The 21,873-nt window shown below is 50.3% G+C and overlaps 1 protein-coding gene across 3 annotated transcripts in view; it reads right to left on the minus strand.

The window, feature by feature from the left end:
* WSCD2 (WSC domain containing 2) overlaps window positions 1-21,873 on the minus strand; it is a 111,415-nt gene that overhangs the window by 23,891 nt on the left and 65,651 nt on the right. For all 3 annotated transcript variants that reach the window (XM_045534643.1, XM_045534644.1, XM_045534646.1), the window contains exons 2-4: window positions 18,300-19,231; window positions 9,608-9,722; window positions 8,479-8,663 (exon numbers count right to left, since the gene is read on the minus strand). In XM_045534643.1, coding sequence (XP_045390599.1) covers window positions 8,479-8,663; window positions 9,608-9,722; window positions 18,300-18,678 — 679 coding nt within the window. In that variant the 5' untranslated portion in view covers window positions 18,679-19,231. The remainder of the gene's footprint in view (window positions 1-8,478; window positions 8,664-9,607; window positions 9,723-18,299; window positions 19,232-21,873) is intronic.

The raw sequence follows: 21,873 nt of genomic DNA on the forward strand, positions 1-21,873 counted from the left end.
ACCTGCTTGGACGTGTGGATGCCGGACTCTGAGAACGAGAGCGTGACCCCGCGGGCCCTGTTTACCTGCACACAGTGGGTCTGTGGGGGAACACAGGTGTGCGCGTCCACCTGCCTGGCTGGTCCCATGCTGGTGGGCATCCGACTGTGGCCGTGCGCACCTGTGCACGTCTGTAAATAGCCACGTGCTTGTGCATCGGACCTCTGTGAGGGTGAGTCTCACCGGGGGGGTGTGCACATGGAGACAAGAACCCCAGGGGCTATCTCTGGGTTGCCTGGCAACCAGTTTGCAGAGAGGAGGGCTCCCCTTTCCTAGCGGAGGACTAAGCTGAGCTCCAGCCCAACCTCCCACCAGCCTGGCTCAGTGCCACCAGGGCTCTGACATTTCCCAACCATCCCCCGAACAGCCTAGGTTCTAACAGAAATGCCTATTTCCCCAGTGCTAGGGGAACTACACCACACGAAGAGAGAGTAACCAGGGGGCTGGGGCCGTCTGCTGGAGTCCAGCCCAGATGGAGTCTCTCCCCAGGACACCGAGAGCACTGGGGACCCTCACACCTGGGGCCCACAGCCAGGGTCGCTGCTGGTGTCTGTCGGGTCGTTTGTACCACAGCGGATCTCACATATGTGTCACCTCTGAACAGCAATGTGTGTCTGATGGCGGGCATGTGAGAGCTCAAGTGAGCCCAAGGTAGTCTTAAGGGTCCCCTGCCATTAGGGGTACCCCTTGCGTCCTCTACGGACATGCGCTCCAGAAATTAGGCGCTGGGGGCATCACTCAGGGGCCCTGACGCATGTGCTCTGCACCTGGGCGACCTTGGCCAAGTGCCCTGCTCGCTCCCCTCCTTCCAGCTGGGCACCCATTTCTCAGGCTCAGTCTGCTGACCGGCCACATTTGCATGTGTCTCCAGATGGGCTAGAGGGGACCCACCCTGACCCAGAGTCCCGGGAGAGGCCTTCCAGCCTGGTATCGCACCAGAAGGCTGTGGTGCTTCCCTGGACAGACAGGCTCGGGAGGAGCTGTCCTGGCCAAAGAACAGAAGACACGAGTTCCAATCCTGACTCTTCTCCCCTCTGGAACTCAGCATCTTCAGCTGTAAAATGGGCACCACCTCCCCTCCACAGCACCCACCGGCAGCTCTACCCTTCCTTATCTTTGACCGTGAACAAGTTTCCTCTTGTTTCAGAGCTTCAGTGTTCTCATCTCTAAAATGGGGGCATGCATATTGGGTGGGTCATTCAGAGATGGGCATGAATGAGGCTTGTGAGCTGTGGGTACCGAGGAGGGGGCAGTCAGACATCTGTCCCCTTGCCAGCTGTCCTTAGAGAAGGAGAGAGGCATCTGGGATGCCTAGGCTGGCGTTTCTCCATGTGACTTCCTCCAGCCTGCCCGGCCATCAGGAGGCCAGACTGCAAGAATGGGAAGAGGGCAAAAGACTTAGATCGGCTCTGCAGAGACTGGTCTCCCTTTGACATTTAAGCATCTGCTAATGAGTCCCTGACTCTCCCAGCTTAGAGAGGAGGGCTAAAGTGAATGCCCTGAATAGCAAATAAGGGGAGGTTTTCAGAGTCCTTAAAGGGCCAGAGACGGATCAGAAGCTACCACTGTGTGTCCCTCTTTAGGCAAGGTGTGTGCTGGGGGTGTGGGTGGGAGGGTGACAGGTCAGGAAGTCAGTTCCAGGAGCAGTTAATCTCCTGGATGGAGGGTCTTCCTGATGTCTGGTGGAAAGGGTGGGGAACCTTCGGAGCCAGAGGGGAATGGTTTACCTCGACTCCCAGGGATTTGGGGAGTGCTTGGGAGGCCACTTCTCTCTGCAGGTGGCTCTCCACTATGACTTGGTGATCTGGACACAGAATAGACACAGTGGCCAAGACATTTAACCTTCTCACTTCCCTCATTTCCTGCATGTGCAATACGGGTCACCTGGTTCTCCCCTCCAGTGTGTGAGAGGATCTTTTATCTCATATGTCAGAAAGTGAAAGGGAAATAGCCCGTAGCTCCCTCGACCTTCCAGACACTCTGCTGTGGTATCAAGAATTTTGGAATTTGCACAGCAGTGAAAAGATGCCTTCTTGTTTGCCAAAATGTCCGGTGCCCAGTGGAAAGGGCACTGGCTTTAAGTCAGACAGACCTGGGTCGGCCACTTACTTAGCTGCGCACCTGTGGGCAGGTGTTTCCACTTCTCTGAGCCTCAGTGTTTGCCATCTGTAAATGGGGACCATCATGTCTACCCTGCACAGCTGGGAGGGGGGAGTCCACGGGATGGCACTTATAACAGGCCTGAGGCTTAACTGGCAGTCGGTCCATGCCACTTCCTGTTCCTTTGCCTATCACTTGCCCACCATCTGCAGAGGGTGGCTAGAGCCTGTGGAATACATGCTGTCCGTGCCCCATCAACACGCGCCCCCTGGCACTCACCACCCCAGAGGAGGCTGATAGTGGCCACGACTCTCTGCCCTCGGGCCTGTGAGGGACACGCTGGACCTGCCAGGGAGTTAATCCCCGCAGGAGCCGCACTCAGCCAGTGATGGTGGGACTTGGAGAATAAACACAGCAACTTCCTGCTCTTCAGGCGGGATGCCTCTGCAGCATGTCCTGGGCCATCTCCCAGGGATTCCCCAGTGGGATTCAGCTTCAGTTGTCCCCAGTAGTGACATGCTTTGTCAGGGACCCTGGCCTGGCTTCCTTTATTTCCCCGTTTCCCTTCTCCACTCCCCTGCAGGTGCATCCCAGCAACATCTCCCAAGGCAACCAAGGCTCACACCCCTGCATTTGGGGGGAACCCAGCTTAAAACATCTTGAGTCTTTGAGCACCTTTAATTCACAAGGAAAATCCTGCACAGAGTTCAGGGACACTGCTTGTCACAGCTCACAGTCTGTGTGAATGGCACTCCCTGGAGTTGTGAATGGCCACAGCAGCAACCCTGAGTGGCATCTTCCAAATGGGCGACCCTTACTAAATAATCGCAACAATGGTAACAATGACACCTGTTTACCTTATATCATTAGTGCTATGTGGTACACATATGATATCTCAATTAATCCTCACAACAACCTATGAGGCAGACAATGCTATTGTCCTGTTTTATAGAAGAGACCCTGAAACTTCTTAGCAAGATTCAACCACTTTTCCAGGTCACACAGCAGAGTTGGCATGTGACCCCAGTCTTGTTTGACACCATATTCTAGTTTCCTGCCTCTCCACTGTTCTGAAGGAGACCTGCCCAATTCTAACATATCGTGCTGCAGACACCCCCGGGCCAGCTACCCAGATTTCCCAGAAACCCTCTCAGGCCCCCCAGGAGGGGTCCAAGGATTGCAAAAGCCCATGCCCCACATTCTGACAATGTCAGCTCTTCACTGCCTGGCTAGCTGGGATGGGGCATGGCCTCAGCAGCGTGGGATTTTTACTAGCAAGAGGCAAACAGAGCAACTGTTCGTCAACTCTCTTTGCTGGGGGCAGAGGAAGAACAGCCTGGAACCAGCTGCAAGTGTCTCTGAAGTCCTATCATCTCTTTGTTCTAGAGCTTCACAAAAATGAGGTAAATGTCACCAGGCATCAGCTTAGAGGCAGGTGTGGAAGAGTTCTCCTTGGTTTGAAAGGAGCCACCACCCCCTGGGTAATTAGGCCAAGCTCTGCTGCATGAAGGATGCTGGTGAGGAGGAAAGGCAGTGAGCTGGAAGCTGTTAACAGCTACCTAGCTACCTAGAATCACAGAGAGATTGAATTACACAGAGAGCCTAAGTGTCCAAGGAGAATTCAAACCAGCTATTTTTAGACATTACCAAAGGCTCCTGCGGGCTGTTGGAAATTCAAATAGCTCGAACTGGGTATTTCTGAGAGTGAGTTGGGGGGTTTTCATTAGGAAGAAGGGAGCATCACATCTCCTCCATAACAGGCACTGTGCTAGGTGCTTTCTAGACTTGATGTCCCCTGGTGGTCTCAGAAATTGTGAAAGGTTCGATTTGTCCCCATTTTATAGATGAGGTACCTAAAGCTTAGAAAGAGCAAGTGGCTTGGCCAAAAAGTCAACGCAGCAAGTAAGTGAGAGAGCTGAGATAGAAACAATGTATGCCTGTTTACAAAATCTACATTGTACCCAACATTTTCCTTCCCAAAGAACTGGATTTGGCTTAGGGTAGAAGAATAAACCAATTCTCCCCCATCATGATACGGAAAAGAGAAAATTTTCCTATCATCCCCTTGGCCCTACATAGAAGAACTTATAAAGTCCTGTATGAGTTATAAAATTCAGGGCTCACAGACTTATGTCAAAGGCCTGGCAAAGAAGGAAGTAGACAGGGTCTATCCAAGGAAATGTGACTTTTCCTTGATCATCTGGGGCTCTCCTCAGAATAATTGGTTGGACTGCAGCATCGGTGAGTAGAAAGCACCAATACTGCACACATTTCTCCTTCTATTACTTTTTGAAGACTAAAAATGGCCAGAACTAACAATAGTGCACAAAATCCACCGTGTAAATTGTGAACCATAAAATCAAGCGTCTGTTTTTTCAGTGATAATGGAAGCTTCCTAATGCCTTCACCAAGGTAGAAGGGGGTGGGGGAAAACGAGGGGAAAAGTGTTAGCCCTGGGAGAGGCTGGTTTGCAGTCATCGGGGTTTGGGGCAGTGCTTAAGGATGGTCAGCACCACGGACAGCTACACATGTAGCACTGGGCGTAGTTCTGATGAACCTTGCAATCCAAATCTTACAAGTATCCTTCAGGCAAATGAAATTCCTTATAACATCCTATCAAGCCGTAATGTTCTCAAATCACCAGCATGTCTCTCCCCCCTGGGAGGAGAGCTACACTCACGGACACATTTAGCAAACCGCTGTGCAAAATGTAATCTGACCAAGAAGGAAGTCCACTTCTTGGTTCTTTTGTAACAAGGGCAAAGAGTCCACCTGCCTGAGAGTCTGTGTCAAGGGAGAATAGCAGGGTGCCAGCAGACATTTGCTCTGCTCACCTTTTAATGCTCTCGCTATTGTAGGAGCTCCATGGCCTCAGAAACACGTAGGCTGGCTCGCTACCCGAGCCGGCCACGCCCACCAGAGTGGTGCCTGGGCCATAATAAGCCTCCTTTGATCTCCCCAGTCATTAAGAGTTCTGTGCGGCTGCTCAGGGAAGCACAATTAGGACACAGTGTTTATACCAACTAATGACTCTACAAATGCAATCTGGTTTCCGGCATACCTGCTTCCTGGAGTGTTTGCTCATTTCTCTCGCCTGATGTGATATACGCTCGGGTTGTGTGCTGGGGACTTGGAAGGCATCTCTTTCTGATTTATGTGTGCATAAAGTAGAGCCCAGGCATGGGAAGCTGAAGATGCCACTGAGTCAGATCAGAGACATTGGAGATTCCACGTTGCTTAGAGTCAGAAAATAAGGCAGAAGGAAGGATCAGGGTTCAGGGAAGGAAGGAGTTAAGCTACAGCCAAGGGATTCCTCCAAAAGTCAGAAGAGGGGGTCGTGAGTCCAGTTCAAGAGGTCAGGATATCCACAACACTATAATGAATGAGCACCCAAACTTGGAATCAGAGATCCATGGTCCAGCCTATGCTTAGTCTCTAAGAGGCACTTGGCTTTGGAAAAACCACACCTGCCAATTGTTTTCTGAAATAGCCTCCACCCTCTCCAACACTCTATTCCCTTTGCCTAGTTTTTCTCTGACCCCTTGGCAACTTGTCTTGAGTCTGAATATCCTTCTCTTCTCCACCAGGCAAAATCCTACACGTCTTTCAAGGTGCTCATCAAATGCCCCCTCCTCTGTGGAGCCCCACCCCCGGAGCTGTTCAATTTAGCGACTTCTGCTCTCTGGGCCTCAGTTTCTATAAGTGTAAAATGGGGGACATCAGTGAGAAGGGTGCTTCCAACATGGCACTCAGCACATGAGCTTTGCTGACACTGGGCTTTTGCTCGTGGGTTAGAATTCCTGGCTCTCCCTTTCACCTGGAATCTCCTAGGAATGAAATTCAGCTCAAAAGTTGCTCCCTTGGCTCCTGAGGACAGAGTCCCTGCAATCCTCTGCACGTTCCCGCCACGGTTGAGCCAATCCCACTGCATGGTGACTTCTTTGAGGACAGGCATGGTGCTTTACTCACCACACAGCCTCTGCCTACCTCGTCCACGTGGGAGCTCATCGAACGTTTTGGTTTAATGAATGGTCCCACTGCTCTCTCTGTATACTGTGTTGCCAACTGAGAGCTCACTGAGAGCCTCAATTTGACACCTCCTCCACCATCCGTCTCCTCATCCAAGCCACCTCCACTCTAGTCTCAGCTACAGAAGACTTGAGGTTAATACGGCTGAGATTTTCTTTTAGGGTCTCCAGCTGAAGGTGCCCAAGCTTCACACTTGCACAGTGATGATTCAGAACAACTATAGCGGACTCAGAGAATCCAGGACTCCACTCTGAGTAGCAGTGAATGTGTTTCCACTCGTGGACATAGTACAAAGATGCCTTTGTGCAAAACACCACCCAGGATAATTGTGCGACCACAGAGGTGGGCAGGGGAGGAGTGCAGCCGTGTGTGTGTGTGTGAGTGTGTGTGTGTGTGTGTGTGTGTGTGAGAGAGAGAGAGAGAGAGAGAGAGAGAGAGAGAGAGAGAGAGAGAGAGAGAGAGAGAGTGAGAATGTCCAGGTTATCCAACCAACCTGAGCATTAACCAAAAGGAGGTCTGCTAATGCCTGGCTCATGACATAACAAAATCATGTTATTCTTGTTCTCTATCTCAGCTTCAGCCACCAGGACGTGTTAGTGGCAGAAGCTTCCCCCTCAAATACCCCTGACTTTAAGGACAGCACTTCAGATGGTCCAAGTATCACCATCAAAATAACATAAACATTGGCACGAAGGGGATCAGTTGTGAGGATGATAAATCTGCCACCAAGTTAAAAACTCATTGCAGTTAACAGCCAAACCAGAAACCCACTGTGTGCACATTCCCCAGCCTGGATTTCACACACCACCTCTGCCCTCTGAGGCCTTCAGGACCTGAACTGAGGTGAGTATGGGGAAGGAGACAGCACAGTCCATTTGCAGAAATGAGCCAGTTTGCAAATTGGCGGCGTGCTCAACCCCATTGCAAAGCTTGAACAGAACTTCAAAAACAAGGGATTTCAAATGCTGAACTCACTGTCAAGCAAACCAACAATAAATTTTTATGAACAATGAAATTCACACGGAAGAGTCCTTTCTCTGCAAACAGATAGGTGTCAACTTTCCACCAAGTTCACCCAGGTGGGCAAGGACTACGTTCTGGGCAAGATCTGCCAAGGTCTAAGGTCTCTTTATTCAAAGTGTGGTCCGCGGAGCAGCAGCCTGGCATCACAGGGAGCTCCCCAGAAATGCAGAATCCCACTGGACCCACTGAGTCAGAAACTGCGTTTTAACGAGATCTCTTGGCGGGCGGGGGGGAGGGGAGGTTAGGCACATTCAAATTTGGGAAACACTGGCCAAAAGGTTACACAAGCAGCTGTGGGTTCTGTTCCTGCCTCTGGACTCCAGAAAGATCAGCCTCCCAACTTTCACCAAACCCATTAGCTCTGGTCATAGGTCTTAAGGTCATCTGGAATTAGATGGTGTGACCCTGGACTGGCTGGGGATAATTAATAATAGTAATCACCTGAAAAGGCTGTATGGAAAATAAATGAAGTCAGGTCTGTAACTGGCTTAGCACAATGCCTGGCACACGGCAGATTCTTGATAAACAATTATTAGTTGTTATTAAACACTCCTTGCTACTTCCCAAGAGGGGGCGATGATGGGACAATGAGAGGACAAAGAGGGGACAGTGTCCACAGAAGAGGAGTCAACTCCTGTCCTCTTATTCATGCCCTCGTTCTCTTGGTTTGGAAGCTGGAGGTTTTTTCCAACAACACTCAAACAGAAGCACAAGTAAGCCAGGAGGAATTCTCTCCACGAAAGCATCAAAGGCTCTAGAGTTGGTTTACAAGCTATGGGACGTTAAGACTCAGTTTTCTTATCTGTAAAATGGGAATAAGTAAATAACAGTGTCCGTTTCAAGGGTCTTTATGAAGATTGGTGTGCTATTCTATATGAGGCATCGGGAAGAGCACAGAGTGTTTGCTGTTGTCACTGTCACTGTTGTCATTATGATCATCATTGTCTTTGTGGTTAGAGACAAGCTCTCTGAGAAAATCAGGAAGGACAGGCTGAGTTCAGGCTTCCAGTGCAGTTTCCGAGGGAAGAAGGCTGGTGAGGATGAGGAGGGGTGCCGCTGTAGCAGGGGCAGCTCAGGAAGGGAGGGCTCGTGTGGACGTTTCAAGGAGCCGGAGCAAAGGGCTCTGCAAGCACTGGGTGGGAGGCAAGGCTGGGGCAGGATGGTGGTGGCCCTGGGGTGACGGGGAGGCACGGACGGTGCAGGGCAGACATGCGGGGGCTCCCCGTGCTGGGCGGGCGACCGCGGCCCAGGGCGAAGCAGCAGAGGGGGTGGGGCAGACTCACGTACACCTGCGGGCCGACTCCTGCGCCAGCTGCAGCCGGTAGACGGAGAGGCGGTTGGCGCCGCCGCACACGCTGCCCCGCTCGCCCTTGCACTCCATGTCGCACTCGGCCTCGCTCACGTTTGTCGCCTGGATCTTGTGGCCACAGTAGCACTCAGCGCCAAACTCCAGCCCCGCGTACAGGTAGCCCCTGGGGGAGGCTGCTGTCAAGCAGGGCAGCTGCCACCATGGAGACCCCGGGGGACACGGAGACTCAACGTGGAGACCGGGGGGATGGGTGGCTCTGGGGACTGGGAGATCCCAGGGGAAATGGGGACACTGCTGATGGGAGAGGGGGGCAATGGGGAGACCCCAGGGGACCCACCCCACATGGAGACCTGGCAGATAGGGGCCTTCAGGAGACAGGCAGACCCCAAGGGAATGAGGAGACCCGGGGACAGATCACAGGAAGACCCTGGAAGGGGGACATGTTCTAATCAAAAACATCATCTTCTTAGACTGGAAAACATTGTCTGGACAGGTGAGTGTTTCTATATTCTCTACTGAGAAACCATCAGATGCTCCCACCTCACCCTTCACGTAGACATCTTACAAGCCTCACACTTACGGTCTCACCTGTGTGCACACACACACCCAATCGTGCATTTCCAAGTTGTGTGCAATTCCTCACAGTCTTGCACACTCTCAACACAGTGTTGCATGTTCAATGATGCAATCAGACACCTGCACACGGAAGCTCAATTCTAGACCCTTGCACACATATTCACAAAGACTTGTGCACACATACACAGCCACTATTATTTAAAGATCATCCTGTATTGGCATTAAGCTCACAAGCATAACCAGCTGACCCTGCAGACTGTACATGACAAAATCCCTCCTAGGCACAATCTCACACAATTGCACAATCACAAACTCCCACAGAGCAGCTCCTGAAAAATCCTGCTCAGCTGCATGCGTGTGTGTGTTCACACATGCGCACACACACACCCTTGCATCACCCCTTCCCTGTGGTCACGTGCTCACCCTCCAACAACCCCTCCCACCCTCCCTTGGCAAGGCCAAGAATGTCACAGGCAGGAACCTGAGAGGGGAGGGTCTCAAATGAACGAGTCTGGGACGCTGGGGCCCTACCGTTCAGCACAGTTGTCCTGGCAACGGAAGATGGTCATCTTTTTGTAGTCGAAAAAGGACACTCCTCGGAGGGCTCGGCTCTGGGTGTCATCCAGGTAGCAGCCGATGTACTTGGCTTTGGGGAAAGGAAAAAGTCAGATGTGGCTGGGGATGAAGGTAGAAGGATTACAGGAAGAAGCTCAATGTGTCTCTGGCTACGTGGCCTTGTTGACATTTTGGTATCAATTCCTTGCTCTGGGCAGAAACAAGAGACTGAAAGTCACGTGCCTTGGCAGAGCCTGGTCCGAACACGGCAGCGGCAAGGCGGTGGCTCCCAGATGCCAACAGAGAGGAAGGGACCCTTCTGCAGACAGTGCCAGGGCCAAGCTGTTGGGGACTCCTGGTGACAACTGGGCACCCAGGAACCCAAACCAAGGCCATTCCCTAGACACCAAACACAATTTCCCATTTCCTACCGGATGAGACAGACTGATATTAAGACAGCTCTAAAGAAAAGGCTTAACATTTGGCAACAGGTTACCATTTCCACAAGCTGCCTTGAGATATTTATTTTTCCCTGGAAATCACACTGGACTTGGGTATGTCTCAGGTCTAGACCCTCATTTCACTTCAGTTGCTTCCCAGCCTAGTAAGTTTAGGCCAATTAACCTCCGAGAGACCCAATTTTATTTGCAGTGAGGATGAAAACACAAATCCAGGGAGGTTAAGGTGGAATGATTTGTGTAAAGGTTTCTTCCCTAGTGTCTTGCATATAATAGGCACCAAATTAAGGTGAGTAGATTAAGAAACTGGCCATTCACCACGCTGTGTAAAGCACTTTGCCGTTTGCCTCTATTGTGGGCCAAGGTGAATGCTTCCATCCAAAGGAAAATTGTAAATGATGTAAAACAACCATCCAATTACAAACCGTACACTTAGCGTTCTTAAAGTAGTAAACATGTTCCTGTACTTCATGGCAAATAGTAACTCTCAGACACAAACATAGCACTTTACAGTTTAGAAGGTATCTTCCTCTATGTTCTTAAAATTTTTATTACTATTAGTATTTGGACATTTAGTAAGTGCTTAACACATACTGTCTCACTGAATCCTTGCAATGAGCCTTTGAGAGTATTATTCCCATTTATAAGGAAGAGAAAAAGGCCCAGAGAGGTTAAGTCACTGGCTCAGGGTAACACAGCTTGTGCATGTGGAGTCAGAATTGGACCCAGGCAATCTGGCTTCAAAGCCCATGTTCTGAACTGCTTTGAGTCTTGAATCAACCGGCCACAGAACAAAGATTTAAATCCAATTCTATGGGACCCCCAAAGCAGTAACTGGAGGTTGGACTGAGGATCCAGCCCGCCCTTGGAATTGAATGGCGCTAACAGGGAATGAGTGAAGAAAATACTAAATGCTACTTAATCGCTTCCCTGGCTAGGCTGCTGTCTGGTTTAAGCTGGGGGCTTCTTCCCTGACCCCCTCACTTGCAGGAGGCAGGGTCCAGGAGAGGATGCGGGCTCATTACCAAGCCATCGCGCCCCTCAACACGGCTCTGCTAAGTGCAGTATTTGTCAGCCCCGCTGGAGACGTGCCTCGACCTGATCACCTTGAATTTCTTTCATAAGACAGAGGTGATTTGCTCGACTAAGAACAGTCCATCTTTAAAGGAAACATCGCCTCCCAGGAGCAGGTACATCAGACAGTGACAGCTCTGAAGAAGCCGTGTCTTGTCCTTGTGCTTGTTCAACAACATGTGCCCCTCCTGTCACAGACAGAGTCGCAGCCCCTGGGTCCGGGGCGTGGATGCTGTTTACACCCGAGCTGGGCGGGAGGCTTCGTGGCCGCGTGGGTGGGGGCTTCATGCTAAACTTAGCTCAGTAGCTCACTAGAGGACTGGGTGTCTGAGGATGCTTTGTAGGATGGGGGAGGAGGAAAAAAAGAGGGAGTTGGAGAGAGGGAAAGTAGAGAGAAAAGGAAGGAGGAGGAAGGGAGGGAGGGTTGAGAGGGGAGGGAGGCAGGGAGGGGGAGCAGAAGGAGAGTGGAGTCTATGCAGGAGAACACGCATGAGGCTGGACCAGGAGAGGAGAGTTAGAGGAAGAAGCTTCCACTCGCTCCTTTTAAAAATCCCACCCAGCAGAGCCGTGTCTGGGGTGTGGTGACAAGACACAGTGCATTTTCTTCTTTAGCTTAAGCTGGGTCAGGTTGGCTGCCTGTGCCTTGCCACCAGGATGGCACTAACTAATATGGTGATTCCCAAGCTGAGTAACGTGCCCACGTCCACCCAGCAATGAGGGTCTCAGACCAAACCCAAGCCTGTCTGTTCAAAGGTGCCTGTTCCCATGTGCCACACTGAGTCCAGGCTTGGGAGGGGGTATCTCCATCCTCCCCAGAGAGACCACCCAGGAGGAGGATGGGAGAGGGAGGGGTCCCTGGGAGAAGACCTTGGATTTGACCATAGGTCCGTCTTCCCCAAAGCCTGGGCTTTGAAATGGTGCACTTTCCCTTCCCCACCTCCCATCAGACCAGGCACCAGGCTGACATGTCCCACATACCAGGTGCTCCAAGACCTGTTGAATGAACAAATGACCCTCTGTTTCCTTATCTGTCAACAGGAAGGAAAAGAAGATACATGGTCCATCATTAATGCTTTGGAGAACATGGGCGTGTTACCCATCACGGCCGGATTCATGGGCTGAGCTCCATGGACCAAGATATAAATATTGAGTTGGTTTCCTCCCTGTCCTGGGCGAGATCTGGTGACCCCTTCCCCACCGAACTTCAGTGCAGGCTGCATCCAACATGACCACTGCTCCTGTCCCTGGAGTTTGGTCACCCTGCCGGGCTCATCAGCGTGGTGACTGCCAGCCCTCTAAACTCCCCTCCAGCCACCTCCTCAGGGGCCCACCATCCCATCTGCCACAGTGGCAGAATCTCTCGGAGACGGGAGGTCATGGATGTAAAGCAGGGACAAAATCACAGGCCAGTGGAGGGGGGATTAATGGCCGTGTTCATACACTCTCTCAGCTCGTCTCCGCGGTGATGCAAAGATTGCTGAAATGGCAAAGTCGCCCCAGCTGGGCTAATTTATCTGAAGCACAGAAACCGGCATCTGAAAAAACTTCTCCTGGTGGTGTTTTATTTTCCTTTTTTCTGTACTCTCCTTTTTTCTTTTGCTCCAACTAATCTTCTCATAAAACTTTGCTCTCTTCGATAAAGGTGATTTATTAAAAGGGTAGCTGAACATGGACTAACTTGTATGCCTTTTATTTGCGGTTTGTGAACAGAGTCCCAAACGGGAGGCCTCACGACCTACTGCAGTCGACCCGATCTGGGTTCAAATCCCACATAGGATGCTGCAGCAGCCTCAGAATATTACTCAAGCTCTCAAAGGTACAGTTCTCCCACCTGAAAAGTGGCAACAAAAATCCTACTAGTGGTGTTATGCATTGAATTTTGTCTACCCCCCTGCAAAAAGTGATATACTGAAGTCCTAACCCCCGGTACCTTAGAAGGCGGGCTTATTTGAAATAGGCTCACTGCAAATGTAATTAAGTTCTAAGGCCACACTGGAGTAGGGTGGGCCTCAATCCATTCCTTATAAGCAGATGGCCACAGGACGACACGGAGACACAAGGAGGATGCAACCGGGAGATGGAAGCAGAGACTGGGGTCATGCAACTGCAGGCCAGAGATGCCAAGGATTGCTGGTGACACCAGAAGCTAGGAGGACAGCACGGGACAGATTCTCCCCTAGAACCTCCCCAAGAGTACATGGCCCTGCCAACACCTTGGCTTCAGATTTCTGCCTTCTAGAACTGTGAGAGAACAGATATCTGTTGTTTTAAGCCACCCAGTTTGTGGTACTTCATAACAGCACCCGTAGGAAACTATTCGTCATACAAAGGGTATTGTTAAGATTGACCCGAGTAAGATTAATCGATGCATTGAGTCTAGCACAGGGCAGAGGACACAGAGTGGGGACACATGAAATAGTTACTCTGCTCCTGGGGATCCTTTGCCACCTGGGAAGGTGGTCCCTCTGGCTGGCCACCCCAGGGCTGTCTGGGTTTCCTTGTGCCGGGGACGGAATTTCCTGCCATATCTAGACTTCCCGGAGCACCACGCACTTTGGTCAAGGCCTACGGGTCCTACTGACTCAGCTCACCCACCTCCTGGCCCGGGAAGCTGTGACACCTCCCCAGGACTGAATGCCACCCCCCGCCCCCGCCTTTGGCTTACCCCATCACAACACTTTTCTAAACAATTTCCTAAGAACTGTCCATTATTTTTTTCAAATTAGAAGTCATTTTGGCTCACGGTAGAAGAATTTTTTTATAAAATGAAAAAGTGAATGAAAATGAAAATAATGGGGCGAAAGCAGGGTACGACACGATACACGAAATCTACACCTTGGAAATGCACGCAGAAGGGCACAGGCAGGAAGGTGACACTACATCAGCAGTGCCAGTGGCTGTCGTTGGATGTGGGATTCTGGGTCATTTTTATCTGCATCTTTCTCTTTTTTTAATGTATTTTAATTTTTCTACAGTGAGCATGTGTGGCTTTGATAATCAGGGAAAAAGTTATTTATTTACATTTTTTTTTGAGACAGAGTCTCGCTGTGTTGCCCGGGCTAGAGTGAGTGCTGTGGTGTCAGCCTAGCTCACAGCAACCTCAAACTCCTGGGCTCAAGCGATCCTCCTGCCTCAGCCTCCCGAGTAGCTGGGACTACAGGCATGCGCCACCATGCCTGGCTAATTTTTTCTATGTATATATTTTAGTTGGCCAGATAATTTCTCTCTATTTTTTTTTTTTTTTAGTAGAGACAGGGTCTCGCTCTTGCTCAGGCTTTCAAATCAAACTGGGTTTGGCTCTGGCTCTGCCCCAGACTAGCTGTGTGACCACAGAAAAGTCACATTACCTCTAGGTACCTCTGTTTTCTCCTGCAAAATATAGTATTAATAAAAATAGCTGGCACATATCAAGTGCTTACCCTATGCCTGACTCTGTGAAAGTGTGTTCCGTATACTGAGAAATGAGGTGATGTCATGATTAAGACTCAAACCACCTGGGTTCAAATAGTGGCTCACTCCCTCCCCCAGCTGGGTAACCTTTGGCAAGTTACTCAACTTCTCTGTGCCTGAGTTTCCTCCCTGTAAAATGGAGTTAATAACAGTGTCTACCTCATTGGATTGCCATGAAGATTATGCCATGGAGTGGATGTAAATTCTTAGCACAGTGCCTGGCACTTAGAGCCACACACTCGATCTATGTTATGTAACCATCCTGACAGCTATCTGATGTTAAGTTCTTTTTATCCCCAAGAGGAAACTGAGTCTCAGAGAGGCGAAGTGATCTGCCCAAGGCTGCACAGACAGCAAGTTGCAGAACTGGGATTCAGGCCCTGCTTTGGCTGATCGAAGCACAGGCTGTGTGAGGAGGAGGAGGACCTAGCGGGGTGACCGGCACATGGTAGGTGCCAGTTGCACCCGGGAATTCAGACTCTCTGCCCAGCCCCAGCCCAGCTGGGTGCAGCTGCTCCCCTCCCTGTCTTGGCCCGTGGTGGGCTCTGAACCCTCTGCAGCGTAAGCCCCGCATCACTGCATCAGGCAGAGCTCTTTCCAGCTTCCGACAAAACCAAATGAGTTTAGCGTCAGGTCAGAGAAGCGTCTCATTTTGATTAGCGTTAATCTAATATGTTGTCTTTCCTCACTGAACTCCGAATAAGTCAATCAAGGACAGGCTGGATTTGTGTTTTCTTAATAACACTGCCTGATTCCAAAGGCTGCCTGCTAAGAGCCCCAGACTTGGGGCTACTTTCTTATTTTCTCTTCCTTCTCTCTTTGCATTTTGTAAAATATATAAGATTGCTGGGCTGCCAGTGTATGTGGGGGAGGGTGCAATTAATACGGTCTAGAGAAATGCTCACAAGCTTCAGAATTAAACAGACTTTGTTTTAAACCTCAGTTCCCCCACTAGCTTCCCATGTAACCCGGGGTTAGTGATTTGTCTCTGAGTCTCAGATTTACCATCTGTGAAATGTGATAACAAAAGTCTCTAACTTATTGAACTGCGATAATTAAATAAAGCAATAAAACATGCATAACATGGTCTAGCCCATAGTGATCATTCGATAGATATTAGCTGTTACTACTACTAAACATGACAGCAACTATTAAGTGACCTATTGTTATGAGCCAGCAGATGTGGTAAGCATTTCACATATATCATTTTATTCAAATAATATATGCAAAGCAAACAGAACAGTGGCTGGTGTGAAGTAGGTGCTCAAGAAATGGTAATGATTATTATTAGTAGTAGTGACAGCAATATTTCATTCTCACATTAAATGGGGCATGTTGGTGGTGTTGTATGTATCAAATGCACCACAAGGAATTGGCATTCTATCAAGGGACCCGGACAAGCATAGGCAATTGCTATTCGTATAAGGACCATGACAGGGAACATAGAGGAAGAGCATTTGATCATTCCTGGAGGGGCATGAGGGACAATTTCCTGGAGGTGAGCAAAGCTGGGACATGGAGGAACAGTAGAGCTAACCCTGCAGAGGGACAGTCACCCATTCATTTATTCATCCAATCATTCCCCCATTCAACAAGTAGCTGTTGGGCACCATCTTTGTCCCAGGTGCTGTCCAGGTGCTGACGGAACAGAGACAAGGAGGACAGGCAACAGTCCCACAGAGCTGGAGCAGACAGTCTAGTAGGGGAGATAGACTATAAACAAAGAAGCAAACACATTAACAAGATGCTTTCAGGTGATAAGTGCTGTGACTTAAAGCTGGGGAATGTGGGTGTGACCGGGTGGGAAGTAGGGCCACTTGAGTTAGGGCACTCTTGGAAAGGCCTCTATGGGAAGGTGAGGTTTGACTAAAGACTCGAAGGTAGAGAAGAAGGGAGCCATGTAAAGATCTTGGGGGAGAGAATCTGAGACTGCATATACAGAGATCCTGAGGTAGGAACAGGCTTGGTGTGTTCCATGGACAGCAAGAAGGACAGTGGGGTGGAGTGTGTGAAGGGGGTGGGGAAAGTTACGAGACGAGGTTGGAGCTGTGGGCTAGTGGGAGGAGTCTGAAATTTGTCCTAGGCGTGATGGGGGCATATCCTAAGCTGCAGGCTTGTGCTAACTTGGGCTTTCAAAGGTCCCGATGGAGTTTGGAGTGGCTACGGTGAGACGGGGTTTGATGAGGGGGAAAAGGCAGAGAGAGAAGCCACATCACGATTTCTCCATGAGTGCAGCCACCACACCTCACCTATGCCTATAAGACGGGTCCCTTCCCCAGGTAACTCCGATGAGCACTTCCTGAGCACCTCTAAGCACCTACTCTGTGCCCGGCCTCGTGCTAGGTGCTTCCATGACTGCTGTCTCATTGAACTCTCAGGAGCAGCCTGGAAGAGATCGTTATCCCCATTTTACAGATTTCAAAACTGAGGCGTGAGAAGGTGAAGCCATTTGCCTGGGCCACGTGGCTGGTTGGGGCAGAGTTGCAATATGAATGTAAGTTTCCCAATCCATTCTGTCACCTCCAACCTTCTCCTTCACCTCCCTAGGAACACTGGGTTCTTGAAGAGGCAGAAGTGTAGGAAATTCCTGAGGGTGGGAAGGTAGGGGCTTCTGGATGGTTCCTAAGCCAGACAGGTATGGGACTGGGGCAGGGGAATGTGGTATAGGCCAAGTCCCCTCTGTTAATCCTGCTTCCCTTCACGGTGGGAGAAGGGGTCTTCTGCGAGTTGAACACAAAGGTTAATGAACTTTTCCCTCGGCCTCCAAACCATCTGGCCCAGATCTCTGAAATGTCATTTGTGTTCATCTCATGAACTGCGGGGGCTGTGGGTTCCTCCCCAGCGTGCTGGTCTGATGGGCAGCTGCCAGAGGACTCTGGGAGACAGTCTTAGCCATGCGCTCGGGACAGCTGGACCCGAATTTAAACTCCAGCCCTGCCACCTACCAGCTGTGCAGCCTTGAGCAAGTGCCTTCACTTCTGTAAGCCTCAGTTTCCATGTCTGTTAACTGGGCACAGGATCATAGAGCCTTGTTCAATCCCATGAAGCGCAGAGAAAATCAAATCAAAGAAAAGCCCTGTTTGACTGTAAAAGGCTGAGAAAATGCAATGAAATATGTCCAGGACAATGAGGTCCCTTAAGAACCATCACCAAGGGATCTGGCATGGTGGACTGAGAGGCAGTTTGGTGGAACAGAAGCTCTGCCGCCTAGTAACTATGTAATCTTGGGCTCTTGGTGCCTCGGTTTCCTCATCTTTAAAATGGGAATAATGACACCTACCAAACGTCGTTGTGCTAATAATTCTGTGTATGTAAAGTGCTTGGATTAGCACCTAGTGCAGAGTAAGTACTCAATAAATGCTGGCTGATTTAATTTTCACGTATCTTTAACAAGGACTGATAAAGGCTGCAGAGGAGGGTCAGACTCTGGCCTCTGACAGACATGGGGTTCAAATCCAGACCTGCCTGTGGACAAGCTGTGTGACCTTGGGTGAGCTACTCAACCTCTCTGAGCGTCAGTTTCCTCCTCTGTGCAATGGGGATGAAAACGAAACCTACTCTCTGTCTATAGCTGTAGCTTTACGACAGCTGGTCCCTGGTGAATGCTGAAAACTGACAGCTGCTATTACTGTCATCACCTCCCTTCTCCAGAGCCCACTCCGTGTCCAGGTGTCCACTGCTCCTACCTCGTTCTTCCTCCTTCTCCCGGACGACCCTTCCCTTGAGGGCGCGGCTCCAGGCTCCACCGTAGTCGCCCAGCTTGGCTCTGTCGTTGCCATCCTTGCCCTTGAACCAGGGTCCGTACCTGCGGGCGATGCTTGAGGCTTCGCCTGCGTCCCGGAAGCCTCTGCCCAGATGCAAGTCGCCCAGTAAGGGCAGCTCGGCGCCCTCGGCTGGGCCCCCTGCGGCGGGGTTGGCCTGATTCTGGGAGACGGCAGGCTGGCCCACGAAGCCAGAGTGCAGGAAGACGAGGCTCCCGGCTGTCAGGTAGAGTGCCAGGAAGGTAAAGAAGCGCACAGGTTTCCGGCGGAAATACCGCTGGAATTTGAACCAGAGCTTGGCCATAGCGGGATCATTCCGGACTGGCTCGCTGGGGCTTGGCTGGGGGGCTCAGGAGGGGACGGAGGGGGCTTGGTTTCCCAAGCTGCCCTTAGGGATGGAACCCCTGGGGGTCCTCAGTCTTATTCCTTCTGCAGAGGTGACTGCTAAGGCCAGAGTCCCGCAAGTCCAGCACTTGGCTGAGGCCAAGAGAAAAAAGGACAGCGCTTACCGGCCCTCCCAAAGTTAAGGTGAGCTTCTTTGGGCCAAAAAAGGGGTTTCGAGGCTCAGGACACCCACAAGTTGGTCCCATTTTCCTACATCTTGCTCTTCACTTCAGAGAGTTCTCAAGGAACTTTGAAAACAGCAATTGGAGAAGAATTCTGAGGGTTGCCAGCAACTGCAATTCACGTGTCTCACCCGTTCTTGGCTCCTCCGGCCTGTTAGAGCTAGATCATTCCACTGAGGTCCTGTTTCTGGCCTCTTTCCCAGCTGGGGACCAAGCTCGGCGTGCCTGCCTCATGGGAACAGAAGCTGGTGGGACTCCACACTGTCACGCATCAGGGCTCGGGGCGGCCACCTGCAAAACAGCACAGACACAGGCGTGAGAAGCCCCCTCACCAAAGCACAGAACCCAAAGGGGTCTTAAGCATCCTCATGTTGGGTGCAGGGGCCCAGAGAAGGGAAGAAACCCCCAGTGGCACGAAGCCCTTTAAGAGCAGTGCCAGCTACACGTCCAGGCCCGAGTCTCCTAGGATGCTGCCTTTTTCTTTAAACCAAACTGGGAATTTGGGGGCTTACACCCTAACAGACCCTAGTTTGGGGATAAACTTTATCTTGGATGAGTACAGGGTCTTATGGGCTAGTGGTTTACTTTGCCCTACACTTCCTATATTATTTGTCAAACATACATCGATTCGTGGGCTACCTTAAGTCCAAAAAGTACTTCCTAAGTCCTTTTGAGGTAACCACCTGCCGCACCTGGCTCATGCTGAACCAGGCCAAATCTACTCATTTTTTTTCCCTAGAGAATAGTTAGTAAAATTGACTGTGTCCCAGGCACTGTCCTAGGTGCTGAAGATAAAGCCACAAGCCAGACGGACAAAATCCCTTCTCTCCCAGGGCTCAAATTCTGGTGGGAGAAATCAAACCCATAGCCTCTATCCGAGGAAGAAAAGGGAAAGGAAGGGAAGTGGTGTCATTAGCAACACATCTGCTCATTCACTGTTTATTGAGTGCCTACCGTATGGCCAGCTTCGTGCCACACCCGCTACGTGTATTATCTCATTTATTCTCCCCAACATTCCTATTGGAGGTAACTACTTCCCTATTTCACAGATGAGGAAGCTGAGGTCACATAGCTGGTGAGTGGGAGTGTCGGGATTTGAACCCAGAATGTCCGAATCCAAAGCCTCAGCTCTGAACTCTTTGATTCTGCTCTTTTCCGACATAGTCTGGACGTCAGTTGAGAATTCAGAGACAGCCCCCAAAGTGGCAGTCTGTCTCCACCGCCTCCCTGTCACCAGCAGTGGGTCACTAAGTATTTCCGAGTGGGGTCTGAGGAACGTCCGATTCAGAACTCCCTGGGAGCCTGGGAAGTGTGAGGCTTCCTGAGCACTCCAGCCAGAATGTCTGGTTGGGCAGGAAACTTACAGGAGTAGCAAGGTGCTGTCAGATAATAGTAATAAGCATAGAGGGTTGAGGACCAACTGTTTTATGAGTAAACGATCAGGACCTTCAGCCAAGGGGAAAAATAGAATGTAAATTAGAAAACTGAAAGAAAACTCCATTTGGGCAATGATTTTTTCTTCCTATTACCACCGGCAGGGGCCCCATGACAGTCTTTGCCAATGTCTGAATTGTCAGCCAATGGAAGATCGAATGGTAACAGCTACTTCTGATCCAGACAGCAGCATGGGCATTTAACTGTGGGTTAAGGTAGAGTCTGCCGTCCCATTTATTCAGCAACTAAGTACTGAGCACCTACCACGCACCAGTCCCTTTCCTAAGCACTTGGAATAAATAAGTGAACAAAAGAGATAAAAATCTATGCCTTTGTGGAGTCAAACTATGCATCCACCCACCCACCCATCCATCCATCCATCATCCATCAGTCTACCTACAGATCCATTCATTAAGCCATCCATCCAGATGCCATTACTCTATTCATTAATCCACTTGTCCATCAATCCATTCATCTGTCTACCCATCTGAACCGTAGCAGCCCAAGCACCTCTCCAGTTCTTCACCCATCCAGCCAGCCTCCCATTCTTCCATTCATTTAAAAACATATGCTGATGGCCTACTATGTGTGTGTGCTTGGGGCACAGGAATAAATAATTCAGTCTCTGCTTTCAGAGAATTCAGAGTCGGCTGAGGGAGAAAGCAATTTAAACAATCACTGCGCTAGACAGACAATGATAAATCCCATAGCAGATGTATGTGCAAGATATAGAATAGCAATCAATATCAATAGTTAATGTTTATTGAGCACTTAATGTGCGCCAGATGTTGTTCTGCACACACACATACTCTGATGTAAGCCTCATGATGATTCTACAAGAGAGACCTGCATCTAGTTTACAGAGAGATTAGGTAACTTGCTCAGAGTCACACAGCTGGGAAGTGGCAGTTGGGCTGTGAACTCAGGACCACCTGACTTCAAGCTACATTCCTAACCATGCGTCTATTCTGGTCTTATATTTCTTTGATGATCTGATGACAACTACAGACATGTGCCCAGAAAAGAGCCTTTGCACATAAGCTCCCAAACTTTGGCTTAAAATGTCAGGGGGGGTTGAGGACCCTGGAATGAGAAGCTCTGGAAGGTGGGAACCCAGGGACATGAGGGTCTGCCACTGCCTGGGAGGATCAGAGAGGGGGTCCCCAGGGAGAGAGCTTCGAGCTTGCAGGTCATGCAGGAGTAGTCAGAGTTCTTACGAAAGGTGTCAAAGTTCTCTGGGTGAAGGAACGACAGGACAGCACTGGGAGGAGGAATAGCCCTCCAAGCCCAGAAGTCCGGGCTGTGTTCTAATGGTGTACGTGGGAACCCACTGAATTTCATGTGCCAGCGCTTTACAGACACCAATCTCTGGATAGCTTGAAAACCCCTGAGCAGTGGGCAGTGCACCTGGAACCTTCCATGTAGATCACACGTGTGCCAGATGTTTCTGCAGCTGAGCTAGGATGAGAAAAAGCCAAGAGTCCTATGGGACGGGCAGG

Source organism: Lemur catta, chromosome 21, assembly GCF_020740605.2.
Source record: "Lemur catta isolate mLemCat1 chromosome 21, mLemCat1.pri, whole genome shotgun sequence".
In the NCBI taxonomy this organism is placed as follows: Eukaryota; Metazoa; Chordata; class Mammalia; order Primates; family Lemuridae; genus Lemur; species Lemur catta.